Source organism: Salvelinus alpinus, chromosome 2, assembly GCF_045679555.1.
Source record: "Salvelinus alpinus chromosome 2, SLU_Salpinus.1, whole genome shotgun sequence".
Classification (NCBI taxonomy): Eukaryota; Metazoa; Chordata; class Actinopteri; order Salmoniformes; family Salmonidae; genus Salvelinus; species Salvelinus alpinus.
The window spans coordinates 70,888,069-70,903,256 of record NC_092087.1 but is presented as its reverse complement, the minus strand read 5'-3'; the positions used below and the strand labels follow the sequence as shown (position 1 = coordinate 70,903,256).

Genomic DNA, 15,188 nt, shown 5'->3' with positions numbered 1-15,188 from the left:
GTAACTTGGAATAACAATTTAACGGTTTCACGACATTTCATTTCTTTAATGAAAGAGACCTACAGTTTTAATGATACAGTATGCTGTATACTTATCCTGTAGTAAGATGTTTACTTTAGGTGTGGCAGGTAACACTTTACTTTAGCTTGGAAAAAATGCATACTTCAACAATGTATACCTAACGACTGGCAAATAACACACACTCACCCCCTCTCGCACACACACACACCACACACACACTCCCTCTCCCACACACACACACAGGCATTCCATTACAGTTTCCTCACAGGGGTGGAAACTGAACGCTGGTCCTTAAAGGCAAACAGACTGTGGCGGTGCCAAGGCTGTTGGAGAGTGTTGTAAAGTCACCCTCTCCTCCCCCTGACCGTTCCCTGTTTTGTCCTCCTCTCCCACCTCCACGAGGCCCGCCCCAGGGCTCAGACTATATCAGGAGCCAGCCTCCCTCTGTCCAACTCCACACTCCTGGAGGCTCCAGCTCTGCAACGGTCCTCTCTCCTCTCTTCTCCACTCCAGTGACCTACAGCAGCCAGCATGTCTTACTACTCATACAAGAGCTCCAGCGGCGGCGGCCCCATGAACTTCTCGGGAGGCTCCAACATCATGTCAAGCCGGGTCGGCTACGTGTCCAGCGCCCCCAAGGCCTTCAGCGTGTACGGAGGTGGTTCCGGCGGTGGCACCAGAATCTCCTCTTCCTCCGTCCGCTCAGTCTCCTCCGGGTACGGCGGCGGGGCCGGCTTCGGTGGCGGCTATGGATCCGGCGGTGGCGGCTATGGATCCGGCGGTGGCGGCTATGGATCCGGCGGGGGTGGTGGCTTCAACCTGTCCAGCGCCCTGGACGGCGGCGCCATCCACCTGAACGAGAAGGCCACCATGCAGAACCTGAACGACCGCCTGTCCACCTACCTGGATAAGGTGCGCTCGCTGGAGGAGGCCAACTCCAAGTTGGAGATTCAGATCAGAGAGTATTATGAGAAGAAAGGGCCTGCCGCCGAGAGGGACTACAGCAAATACTGGGCCATCATCAACGACCTGAAGGACAAGGTAGTGTGCTGACCTCGTCTGCTATGGGCTGTTCAAATCCATCATTTCGTATCTTGCAGTGTTAAATATGCAGTGCTGACAGGCTATCATGGAAAGTAAAATCAGCTTACAGTATGTAGGAATAAGGGACACAACATTCATAAAGTATACTTCAGGATTGACTTATAGTTTTTACATCAGAGTTCAGAGGGTTATACAAACAATGAGCTGTCACTGACATTTATAGATGATGTCTATTAATTAAACAAATTAAGCAAATGAATTACATCTCAAGCATGAAGGTGACAAGGTCATTCCAGGAGCTGATACAGATGGCTTTTTCTGGTAGATTCATGTTTAGGTTTCATGCTTTAACTCCTGGAATGTGTATTCAACAAGCTTTGGGACAGATGCAACAGCGTATCAAAATACTATCAGCTTCCAAGTTGACTAACTGCCACTCAACCATGGGGTACAATGAAAGTCTTTCATGTTTTCTTTTAGATCAACGGTGCCACATGCAACAACGCCAACATCCTGCTGCAGATTGACAACTCTAAGCTGGCTGCTGATGACTTCCAGACCAAGTAAGGGTACTTCCTCAATCAGCTCCATCGTATCAGCTTCTACAACACTAGGTTATTAGAGGCAAACAAGCAAATAATCACTCAAAAGGTACATGTCTTATCTACAAGTTTGGATTCAAATGTCTCATGATAACTTCCTCACTTTCTCCCGACCAATCAGGTTCGAGCATGAGCTGATGATGCGCCAGTCGGTGGAGGCTGACATCGCCAACCTGCGTCGCCTGCTGGACCAGACCACTCTGACCAAGGCCGACCTGGAGATGCAGATCGAGGGTCTGCAGGATGAGCTGGCCTACCTCAAGAAGAACCACATAGAGGTGTGGGGGCAATTCCCTTTTTTCCCTTTTTTCCATTGCAGTAATGAGATGTTATTCAATATAAACACACCGCAGTGACAATAGAGAGGAGAAAGTTAGTGGGAGGGATTGTTTTTAAAAGATGGATAGAAAGTATGAGGGATGAGAGTGACTCCATTTCCCATGATTCCACAGGAGCTGGCAGCCATGCGTGCTCAACTCACCGGCACAGTGAACGTGGAGGTGGACGCAGCGCCCCAGCAGGACATGTCCAGGATGATGGAGGAGATCCGCAACCAGTACGAGGGCATCATCGACAAACACCGTCGCGACCAGGAGGCATGGTTCACTGACAAGGTAACTGTTGCCATGGCACACCTCACTGAAATTCCCCAACTGTCTCCCACACTAATCTTTTAAAATGAACTCTTCAAAACCAAAATATGTAACTGACTGTCATTATCATTTTGAAGATGGTGGTTTAAATTCTTCAGGAGAGTGAGCTACAGTGGGATTAAAATGGCGGCCCTGGTTTGTTTGTATTTCAGTCAGCCAACCTGTCCAAGGAGGTGGCCACCAGCACAGAGATCATCCAGACCACCAAGACGGAGATCAACGACTTGAGACGCACCATGCAGGGCCTGGAGATCGAGCTGCAGTCACAGCTCAGCATGGTGAGCCAGAATCACTAACGTCTGACAACGAACCACAGTATAGGGGCCATAACTTACACAACTTTATGCCACTTTTGGCAACAGTCAACATTTGACTCTCTTTCACCATTTTCTTTATCAATCCTCCGGAGTCTAGTTTCTCTCTTTCAACAGAGGGAAAGAGCGAGATAGACATGGTTGAAAGGGATTGACGAGATAAAACGGAGGGAAGAAAGGGGAGGACTTGGAGAGAGATGGGGAAATGGGAAAGCAGTGGGAAAAGGCTAAAAGTGGGGGATTAGTGGACATGAGGGAGGTTAGGGTTATGAAGAGGTTTTTCGCTTTTTATGGGCATCTGCACCCTCTCTGGAAGACAGCAAGAGTTTGAGTGTGTCCAAAAGAATGCAGAGGTGACAGAGCCAGAGCCTAACTCCCATGGAAACTTGGCTGGGGCTTATCAAACTCAGTAAATCTATCTCAATCCATCCCGCTGCAGTAACAAGGCAAATGTCCATGTTGGTCTAAAGCACAGGAGGTTGGTGGCACCTTAATTGGGGAGGATGGGCTCGTGGTAAATGGCTGGAGCGGAATCAGTGGAATGGTATCAAACACATGGTTTCTATGTGTTTGAAGCCATTCCATTAGCGCCGTTGCAGCCGTTATTATGAGCCGTCATCCCCAAAGCAGCCCCAACTAAAGGCCATTTAAAGAAAATAAACATCTGCTGCGATTCCTTTTTTGGGAATACACAGAATTCAGTATCTCATTTAAAATAAGCATCTCAAGAAGTGACCTTGCTGTGCTTGGTGGAGCCAGCATATTTGTGTTACTCAATATAGTCTTGGTATGGTGTATTTGAAGACGTTTGTTGACATTTGCTTATCAAAGTTGAATAAGTGCAATAACTATGGCTGGTTTGAGTTGTATTTACATTATTACTATAAATGCGTTTTCTGTTACTGACCCTGTATCACCTCTATCGCCACACAGAAAGCAGCTCTTGAGAACACACTGAGAGAGACAGATGGCCGCTACAGCGCCATGCTCTCGGGCTACCAGAACCAGATCGACATGCTTGAACAGGAGCTAAACAGGGTGCGCCAGAGCATCGAGACGCAGGGCCACGATTACAAGATGCTGCTGGACATCAAGTCCCGTCTGGAGCAGGAGATCGCCACCTACAGGGGCCTCCTGGAAGGGGAGGAGTCCAGGTAAACCCTGCAAATCTATTGGAAATGCCCATAAACGTCCATACACTTAACACGGCCCAAATAATCATATTACTCATAGTTATTATTATTAGTCATTCAGACAGATACAAAATGGCTACCGACTCCTACTAAAAAAAAATCATTTTTTTTTCACCATCTGTCTTTTCAGAACTGTTGGCTCAGGTAAATATCATCTATTTTATATAAAGGCTTTATAATGACAATATATGATGGTTGTAATAGTAGGTTATCAGCATGTTGTAACTCATTTTCTTTCTGCAGGGGGATCGAAAACCACATTTACAACCACAACAGTGCGCTCTTCCAGCTAGATGTCCATCTCTACTGGCAGTGCATAATATTATCAGAAACACACCACACATTGTTACAACTAAAGAGGAGAGCTGTCAAATAAAATACCTGAGGAGTACCGTTAACACTGCAATGCCTCTCATCCTGATAGGTCAATAATACACCTGTCTTTAAGATATCTGCCAATCATAGGAAGCCTTACTGGAGTTCCAGGATGAGAAAGTAGGAATAATGAACAATTTTTGCTATCAAAGTGTGTGCGACCATCCTGTTTCTGAAAATAAATGTTCTGGTGAATATGAATCGCTATTGTGTGGCTGAAATTATTCCAATAAGGTAGACAGCTTTTGGAAAAGTTGACTATCATAAGCCTGTATTGTCCTCCACCCCACCCCATCTGTTGCCTGTATTTATTCAAAAGCATGACAACCAAATAATACTCTCGGGGCTCTGTGTTAGATAGAACAGCGGGGTTGTCAGGAGGTTGTCAGGATGTTGTGGACAATGGCTGAAAACTCAACTGTGGAAAACAGAACATGTGAGAGACAATTGAAGGTTACTGAAGGTATTGTGTGCCTTGCAGCTTATGTACTCAAACACCACTGAATGGAGAAAGGAGCAGGGAGCAGGATCCGTGACCACGGAACGGAGTATATGACCCTGGGTGTGGTAAAATGACTCCTCAAAAGTGAGTCGTGACACACCCAACTGGACGACTAATCTATGCCCTCAGACATACTTTAGCATTTCGACACAGTGTCACAACATGTCGAGGTTCCTACTCACCAAGCGGCATTGTTGCCTAGAGACAAGTGGAAAAACATTGTTGCCTAGAGACAAGTGCAAATACTGACCGGCTGAACAAAGAAAGTCTTTGTTGACAGGGTTGGTATCTGTGTTGCACTTTGCTCTCGGTGGAACTCTGATTGAGTAGAGTGGAACTAACCAGAGGTGTCGGGTACAGTAGTGTGGGGGAGGGGACACAAGGGGTGTGTACCTGTCTGTTTCTGTGTGAACACACTTTTTATGTTTATGTTTGACAGGTGTATCTGTCTATGCTATGCATAAATGAGAATTGCGAAAGTTCTCTAGTGGAATACTGAGATGACTAATGTTGATATTGGAGCAGAATCAAAAGGACATGTAGAAACTGCAGTTCCTGCAAGGGGACCATGTTTGAAATACGCAATCACTCACAGACACACGCATACACACATCCTTGCGCAAAACACACCAAATATGCGCACACACACACACACACACACATACACAATACATTAATAATAAAAAAATGCATAGTCAGGCCGGGTTCTAAATAATGTCCTTTAAAATGGCTGTTCTTATTATTGCTATTGCTGTTATATTGGTGAGTCTGCTGTCGTCGTCTCCCCCGACACACACACACACACACACACACACACACACACACACACACACACACACACACACACACACACACACACACACACACACACACACACACACACACACACACACACACACACACACACACACACACACACACACACACACACTGCTCTTGCTTGTAGAATAGGGGTGAGTTCATAGAAGGGATGGATAACCACCTAGCTTACATTGTGGTCAAAATAAATGTTTAACTGCTGTCATCATATGTCATCTTTTCCTGTTGTATACACAGATTGTTAAAACACTGTAATTGCTGCCTTGGTTACAGAAACCAAGGCTTGAGTCTTGTGGGGGAGTGACATCAGCTTTAGGTGACATTGTTTACAGCTGTGAAACTGCAACCACAATTTGTTTCTTTTGACCATCTGGCAGATGCCTGGAACTGATGTGGTTGGTATTTTCTATTGATGATTGAATGTTTATCAGTTCCGGACCATTTCCTTGTCAATCCACACAATACAATTGAAGTCGGAAGTTTACATACACCTTAGCCAAATACATTTAAACTCAGTTTTTCACAATTCCTGACATTTAATCCTAGTGAAAATTCTCTGTCTTAGGTCAGTTAGGATCACCACTTTATTTTAAGAACGTGGAATATCAGAATAAAAATAGAGAGAATGATTTATGTCCGATTTTATTTATTTCATCACATTCCCAGTGGATCAGAAGTTTACATACACTCAATTAGTATTTGGTAGAATTGCCTTTAAATTGTTTAACTTAGGTTAAAAAAAAAATGGGTAGCCTTCCACAAGCTTCCCACAATAAGTTGGGTGAATTTTGGCCCATTCCTCCTGACAGAGCTGGTGTAACTGAGTCAGGTTTGTAGGCCTCCTTGCTCGCACATGCTTTTTCAGTTCTGCCCACACATTTTCTATGGGATTGAGGTCAGGGCTTTGTGATGGCCACTCCAATACCTTGACTTTGTTGTCCTTAAGCCATTTTGCCACAACTTTGGAAGTATTCTCCATTTGGAAGACCCATTTGTGACCAAGCTTTAACTTCCTGACTGATGGCTTGAGATGTTGCTTCAATTTATCCACATAATTTTCCTCCTCATAATGCCATCTATTTTGTGAAGAGCACCAGCCCCTCCTGCAGCAAAGCACCCCCACAATACAATGCTGCCACCCCCGTGCTACATGGTTGGGATGGTGTTCTTCGGCTTGCAAGCCTCCCCCTTTCTCCTCCAAACATAACAATGGTCATTATGGCCAAACAGTTCTATTTTTGTTTCATCAGACCAGAGGACATTTCTCCAAAAAGTACAATCTTTGTCCCCATGTGCAGTTGCAAACCGTAGTCTGGCTTTTTGATAGCGGTTTTGGAGCATTGGCTTCTTCCTGTCTGAGTTCCTCAGTTATCTTCACAAGGTCCTTTGCTGTTGTTCTGGGATTGATTTGCACTTTTCGCACCAAAGTACGTTCATCTCTAGGAGACAGAACGCGTCTCTTTCCTGAGTGGTATGATGGCTGCGTGGTCCCATGGTGTTTATACTTGCATACTATTGTTTGTACAGATGAACGTAGTACCTTCAGGCATTTGGAAATTGCTCCCAAGGATGAACCAGACTTGTGGAGGCCTACAATTGTTATTCTGAGGTCGTGGCTGATTTCTTTAGATTTTCCCATGATGTCAAGCAAAGAGGCACTGAGTTTGAAGGTAGGCCTTGAAATACATCCACAGGTACACCTCCAATTGACTCAAATTATGGCATTAGCCTATCAGAAGCTTCTAAAGCCATAACATAATTTTCTGGAATTTTCGCAGCTGTTTAAAGGCACAGTCAACTTAGTGTATGTAAACTTCTGTCCCAATTGCAATACAGTGAATTATAAGTTAAATAATCTGTCTGTAAACAATTGTTGGAAAAATTACTTGTGTCATGCACAAAGTATATGTCCTAACCGACTTGCCAAAACTATAGTTTGTTAACAAGAAATTTGTGGAGTGGTTGAAAAACGAGTTTTAATGACTCCAACCTAAGTGTATGTAAACTTCCGACTTCAACTGTACATCTTATACATGGCTTGGACTGTAATAACATCTCATTTAATTTACTTTTGAAGGAATAATTACCAGCTCCCTTACATCACATCCCACTGTGCACAGACGTCAGTTCAAAATCCAATTTTGATTAACATTTGGTTGTCAACATACATGAATTCAACTTGATTTGGATTTAGGTAAACAAAAGTGCTCAGTTCCTTTACGTTGATGACCTTTTACAAATCCAATGAGTTCCACGTTGATTCAACGTCATCACATGTAGTTTGTTGGTTGACATGACGTGGGAACAGCGTTGATTCAACCAGTTTTTGCGCAGTGGAATTTCTGCTCCTGATACTTTGATCATAAATATGAGAGTGATCATGAAACACACTTGTCTGAAACATCCCTAGAAGAAATTGTGCTTTCTTGTTACAGTACAGTCGTGAGACAAAGTTCAGATTAGTATCAAAAGTGAGTTGAACACATTCTCCTCCTCATCCCAAAAAGTCTGTACAAAAGTATCTGGCTTGGGACTTGTGCGAGGTGAGAGAAGGAACACTTCTCAGAGGTGACGAATTCTACTGACAGCCCTCATGTTAGCGTATTCTAACTGTGCTGAACAGACAAGGAGAGGAGAAAACCCTTGACCTCTGCCCAGAGTCTCAGACACAGCATGGCATGATTGGCATCAATAACTATCTGTGAAAGTCAAAACAACGACTGGAATGCAGGTCTCAGTGGAACTGGGGCACCTCCAAGGGCAATGCAAGATAGCCAAGCACTAGCTGGATGTGAATTTCCACAGCGCGGCTCTGACTTGGGTCTGCACACAGTGCCATGGGATCGAACACTATCATAAATCTGTCAGTGCTAGCATCCCTGTTGTGTCATTAAGATAGACGGCCACTGATATCACACCACGTCTCTCTCCTCGGTTATCATAGCGTGATTCATCATACGACCATAAAAAAATGTGCCGCAATAACTGTCATGACAAGGGAGCAGTTTGTTTCACAACTATTATGAAGGGATGTTGTTGCAGTGGAGAAAGTTGACAACACATCAGGAATGGAGGCTGGTAAGGGGCCAGCCAGTTGACTTAGGCAACAGTCAGACTGGTTCTCAGTGTCAACCACACCCTGTTCTTATCAGCTAAATGCTACAGACAGTAGTTACTACACTGCTGTGAGATATACGTGGGGTCAAGAAAGACATAACAATCACAGCTTACCATCATTTAGGTAACCGCTGTGATTATACACAGCTGCTGTACAAATAGTGGAAAGAAGACACATTATGACATCCTTAATCAAATAAGATCATGTATCTCTTTTGGTGGCGAGATAATCAAAAAGCAAAGCCATCCAGGATATTTAGTCATCATTCTGTTTTTGCATTAACATGTAATGTTCCCTTGACCAACTTAACCCCGTAAACTGCTCATTGGGCATTGCACTGTGGATGCCCTCTGCTCCAGGCTCTCCAACCTAATGTGTGTGTGTGTGTGTGTGTGTGTGTGTGTGTGTGTGTGTGTGTGTGTGTGTGTGTGTGTGTGTGTGTGTGTGTGTGTGTGTGTGTGTGTGTGTGTGTGTGTGTGTGTGTGTGTGTGTGTGTGTGTGTGTGTGTGTGTGTGTGTGTGTGTGTGTGTGTGTGTGTCGGGGGGGATGGGGGAAAAAAGCAGAAGACAAATGTCCATCTCATCTGGACTAATACTTAATTTTAAAAATACAGTAAATCGTAAACAGGTGTGACATACAGATAAGCATGTAACAAAATGGAAGATGATAAGTATACAGTAGTCGTGATTTGTTCTTCATTAACATGTCTGTTATAGTTAGTGGAATGTAATTTGCCTTCATATGCCCATAAACAGGCATTCTCCACAGGGAACCGCACAGTGTACACAATGCAACATACTTGTCACAAGATAAACATATGATATTTGTTTGGTTCAACCAAATGTGGTACAAATAATTGTAGGCCTATATAGCTAGTTACCTAACAATGATGTAGCTACAGTATTGAATAACACTGCTACAGTAACTGGCAGAAAGGAGTGTGAGCTGTGAGGCACATTTTCCAACCAAGTTGGCACTGCAAGTGAAGGTATGACTCAGTTTTTCCAAAAACTTTGAATGCTTTTGTAAAAGTCCAGTGCACTTACCTGACCAGTGGGACTTTGACAAACTAGCTACTTTTCTATAGTGTGCTTTCATTCTGGCATGTTTACAATACCATAAATCACTGGTGTTGGTCTTAGTGACTAACACATTCACTGATTCAGATAAGGATTTTAGTGTACCACGGTGGTACCACACTGACATCCAGTGTTTGATTCTCTCCATTACAATAGGTGTGAGACATAGAGAGCGAAAGAGAGCACATACCCTATCTTTGTGGAAAGTGCGCCCTCCATCCATCTCTATGCCTCACACCAATCGTATTGAGTTCAAGGTGGTTTACCAAAGTGGATGGTGTCCTCTAGTGGAAGAACACTAGAAGAAAGGCTCTCCGAGTTGAAACGACCATACGCCAATATGTTTGAACCTCTGTGAACATCGTACTCCAATCCAGGGATGGAAGGTATCGCTGTACTCCTAATTATCCCACAACAATTTACAGCAAATCCAGAGGCTATAAATACTACTACTTTTTATTTTGGTTCTCATGCTTGGTAGCTGATAGATCATTCTTGAATTGGGGTGACATTTGAGCATGGCATTTTAGGCAAGGTTCCCATTCCACCATGCTGAATTCTCTGAATCTGCAGAGAGAAAAAAAACATACTATATCTCACAATTTCTAAACACAACTTAGCTCAAATTTGAATGAATACGATTGTAGACTGAATGAATGACTGAATCATGTAGGTTGTGGCCGAAAGGCTGCTATCTAACTTTACGGCATACTGGGAGGTCCATAGAAAAAGCACTGATGGGAGTCTTACCACTACCAGCAAATAGGGTGTCAAAATGGTGAGAGCTTTCCTTGGCTCAACAGCCTATCAAACATGCAGAAGAATAGCAAGAACAACTTATAACCAATACTGACCGTCAGGTGGGACTTCCATTGGTGGCATCAGAGCGTACATATCTGTGACGAACAGCTGTGGTCCGGGTTTGCCACTCTGGCTGAGGGCCTCAGTTATGTTCCCATCCGGGTTCAACTGGGGGTTAGGGTCACCCCACAGACCTGCTGTAAGTAGGGGGAAAACTTAGACACCAGACATCTACCATTGATTGGCTGAAGCAGTATGAGAAGTTAAGTCTCATGTAGGCACCTGTTGGAATATTTATACCCTTGGGAAGACTGCCAGAGTCCCCCAGATAGCCTGTGTTCCCCATTGGTGGAGGGGGGTACATCCCAATTGGTGAGGGACGTGGTAGAGGCTTGCTCTGTAAAAAGATATATCAATACAATTGAAAAACAATTAGTAAAAGCAATTTAAGAACACACAGTTCATACAATTTCTTTGCTCTGATTTTAAATGTCAGTTGAAAGTTCATACCTCCTCCTGTGGTACGCTCATATCCACCCACCTGTTGAGCATAGGATTCCACACAATCTGACAGAAAATTATAGGAATGAGAATCAATCTTTAGCCATCTACCATTCTCGATCTTTAACTATCCCTCGATAAACATTTTCCATCTACAAACTCAGTGTGCAAAATATACAAAGATTCTGTGTATTAGTCCACTAATGGTTCAGGACAGGATATGAAGAGCAGGTTTCTTACAGATTTTGGGGAATCCTCTGGCAGGAGTGCCTCCTTCTTAAGGCAAAAGCCAAGCCAGCCCTCTCCGCTGGTCTTGGCCCTCACAATGAGAGGCTGGACCACGGGTCGTTGAGCAGGGCAGTTGGGGAGCGTAGAACATTTAGTCGCGGGGCTGTTCTTCCAATCCTGGCCCAGGACATCCACGTATCTGCTCCGTGGGTCTGTGACAAGTAGGACAGACGGACACAACCTCAACCCTCTGTAGGCAGTACAGGGCACCAGCATGATTAAAGGCAGGTTGACATTTATTGGGATGATTCATGTACTGAAGGCAGTTCTTCAGAGTGGTCACTAGCTGGCACAACCACAAAGTCATAAAATCACATTAAACATACCCCTTACCTTAACCACACTGCTAACCTTATGCCTAACCCCAACCTTAAATTAAGACCAAAATGTACATTTTGTTTCCATACATTTCTTACGATATAGCCAATTTTGACATTGCTGCTGGCCAATCTAGCAGAAACCACTCAGCGCTGCCTCCAGGACAAGATTCATCCCAATAAACGATGAAGCCTCAGTCGCCATAAATGACACGATTCCTGTTAGTTACTTGCACGCTTACTCAAAGTCATACATGCCAGGCCTCTTGGTACACTGCTGTTAAAAAAAGACTGTCTTTACTCACCTCTTCCATGTGCGCAGGTTGTTGGAACAGGTTGATGACCACAGGGATCCCGTGGCCACCCGGGCCTCATGGAGGGTGGTGGTGGAGGAGGATAGGTCTGTAATAAACATCAACCAAACAACCAAAATATGACACTGCTTATCATTAACATGACACTGCATATCAATGATATGACACCTCACTGTTTCAATAAGAGTGAGGTGAGTGACTTGAATATACATCTTGAAGTATAAGCTACATATTGCCTGCTTCATGGGAAATAAATATCTGTCATTTTCGATGCATTTACCTTTGGGAGCCTCCTCACTGAGTACATTGGCACTGACGGTGCTGCTACTGGAGTCTCCGTAGAGAGCTTGGGTTCTGCCTGGGCCCTTGCTGCTGGGAGGCACACCAAGCCACCGCTCCCCTGATGACTCAGCTGCTCCCTCTGTTTCAGGGAGACCTCTACCTTGGGTGGCTCCAGGCTCAACTCCAGGCCCATCACCTCATTGCATTGAGGGATCTCAGCCACAACTGGGTGGGCTGCCTGATGCTGATTTTCCCTCAGTAAAGCTTCTTGGCACAGCTGTGTTGGAGGACCAACTGGATCCTCTGGATATCCTGGGCTCATGGTGGGAGGTGGTGGTGGTGGTGGAGGATAGGTCTGTAATAAACATCAACAAAGCATCCAAAATATGACTCTGAGTATCAATGATATGACACTGACATGGCCGGCCCGCTCATTAGGCAGGATTAGGTGGCCGCCTGTGGCAGCAGATTGACGGGGGCAGCATTTTCTAAGCTAAACAGACCAAGATACACCTCCAACAACAACACATAGAACATCACATAATTCTGCCCAAAAACAATGACAATTTCTCTCAACCAGTGGCAAATGGGCTTTTTAGGTGAGCGCTGATTCCGCCCTTTGATAAGCAGTGCCCACTTTGTCAAAGGCAAGGGCGCAAAATATTTTTGCTTGTCCATTCCCCAGGGTGCTGTTGGAGAGATGCATCTCTGAAGCGCTCCACCAACGTTTCATCAACAACAACAAAAAAGAGTATGTGGCCTTTTCTGTAGCCTACAGGCTGGAGATAAAATGTATGACAATGTAATGAGACGGACACTTTTGACATTTTCTCCGATTTCTCCGATTAAATAGCCTAACCTAAATGGCATTCATTAACAAACAACATATCCTAAAAATAGAACAGGTCAAAGTAAAATGGACAATATGGAATGGACAATCACAACTGTTGTCCAGAAGTTTCACCACATTGTCATGATCAAGTGGTTTCAAGCTTGTATCCTGATCATAGAGAAAAATAAAATACTTCTGCATTTTCCGCATTGTAAACACATTGCAAATAGGCTCACGATAACGCTTGATAAAGTTGGGTAGCAAATATTCAGAGCTTAAATAGACAAATTGATTAGTCACAGGAATCAGGACTATTAAAGCAATGGCCTGTTTTATAAACGGTAGGCTTACCACATAGATGGGCGTTCATAAAATTCAAATTCAGGCAACACTGTAGGCTACACGTCAGTAAGCACCGATCGACACTGATGCCGTTCCGGACCAAATCTGAACCAATCATAGACGTCTATATTTGGTTCAGATTTGGTGTGGTCCAGACCAGCCTTGATTTGGCCCAAACATAGACATCTATAAATTACTTATTTTCAACTTTTATTCCGAACCAAAAATGTGCCTGATTTCAACATCCGGAAAATACATATTTTCAACATCAGGAAAATAGGTATTTTCACCTTTCATTCAGAACCTAAATTGAACCTAACTTCACCGTCTGGAAAATACGTATTTTAGACGTCTTTTCAACGTCATTTTGCTTACTGTGACTATTATAGTTTTACGGAGGTCAGCATTTTTTGGTCCCGCTTATAGCGGCAGAACCGCAAGGACCGGCCCTGGACACTGATATTGGGCATTTGATCATTTTCCATAGTCCATTGGCCCCTAAGACCCTCACAAACTTTTACAGATGCAAAATTGAGAGCATCCTGTCGGGCTGTATCACCGCCTGGTACGGCAACTGCACCGCCCGCAACTGCAGGGCTCTCCAGAGGGTGGTGCGGTCTGTCCAACGCATAACCGGTGACACATTGCCTGCCCTCCAGGGCACCTACAGCACCCGATGTCACAGGAAGGCCAAAAAGATCATCAAGGACATCAACCACCCAAGCCACGGCCTGTTCATCCAGCTACCATCCAGAAGGCAAGATCAGTACAGGTGCATCAACGCTGGGACCGAGACACTGAAAAACAGCTTCTATCTCAAGGTCATCAGACTGTTAAACAGCCATCACTAGAAGGGCAACCACCAGGTTACTCAACCCTGCACCTTAGAGGCTGCTGCCCTATAGACATGGAATCACTGGTCACTTTAATAATGGAACACTGGTCAACCACATTCTGTTGGAGAGATTGGAAACCCAAATTGGTCTACACGGACAAGTTCTGGCCTGGTTTAGATATTTATCTGTCAGAAAGATAAGTTTGTCTCTGTGGATGGTTTGTCCTCTGACAAATCAACTGTACATTTCGATGTGTTCCTCAAGGTTCCGTTTTAGGACCACTATTGTTTTCAGTATATATTTTACCTCTTGGTGATGTCGTTCGGAAAAATTATGTTAACTTTCACTGCTATGCGGATGACACACAGCTGTACATTTCGATGAAACATGGTGAAGCCCCAAAATTGCCCTCGCTGGAAGCCTGTGTTTCAGACATATGGCTGCAAATGTTCTACTTTTAAACTCGGACCAAACAGAGATGCTTGTTCTAGGTCCCAAGAAACAAAGAGATCTTCTGTTGAATCTGACAATTCATCTTGATGGTTGTACAGTCGTCTCAAATAAAATTGTGAAGGACCTCGGCGTTACTCTGGACCCTGATCTCTCTTTTGACGTACATATCAAGACTGTTTCAAGGACAAATAGAGCTCAATTTTTATGGAATGGTCTACCTACCCATGTGAGAGACGCAGACTCAGTCTCAACATTTAAGTCTTTATTGAAGACTCATCTCTTCAGTATGTCCTATGATTGAGTGTAGTCTGGCCCAGGTGTGTGAAGGTGAACGGAAAGGCACTGGAGCAACGAACCGCCCTTGCTGTCTCTGCCTGGCCGGTTCCCCTCTCTCCACTGGGATTCTCTGCCTCTAACCCTATTACAGGGTCTGAGTCACTGGCTTACTGGTGCTCTTCCATGCTATCCCTAAGAGGGGTGCGTCACTTGAGTGGGTTGAGTC

At 44.3% G+C, this 15,188-nt stretch overlaps 1 protein-coding gene and 1 long non-coding RNA gene across 2 annotated transcripts; one reads left to right on the top strand and one right to left on the bottom strand.

Moving 5' to 3' along the window:
- Window positions 1-307: 307 nt before the first annotated feature.
- On the top strand, window positions 308-4,403 carry LOC139567613 (keratin, type I cytoskeletal 13-like). The gene is made up of 8 exons (XM_071388982.1): window positions 308-1,062; window positions 1,546-1,628; window positions 1,789-1,945; window positions 2,120-2,281; window positions 2,473-2,598; window positions 3,568-3,788; window positions 3,958-3,971; window positions 4,071-4,403. Exons 1-8 carry the CDS (start codon window positions 553-555, stop codon window positions 4,118-4,120), a joined length of 1,323 nt encoding a protein of 440 aa, XP_071245083.1. The 5' UTR covers window positions 308-552; the 3' UTR covers window positions 4,121-4,403.
- Window positions 4,404-10,162: 5,759 nt separating this feature from the next.
- On the bottom strand, window positions 10,163-10,656 carry LOC139567614 (uncharacterized). The gene is made up of 2 exons (XR_011673442.1): window positions 10,575-10,656; window positions 10,163-10,287 (listed from the first exon to the last, which is right to left on the bottom strand). It is a non-coding gene; the product is annotated as an uncharacterized lncRNA (long non-coding RNA).
- Between the last annotated feature and the right edge of the window lie 4,532 nt (window positions 10,657-15,188).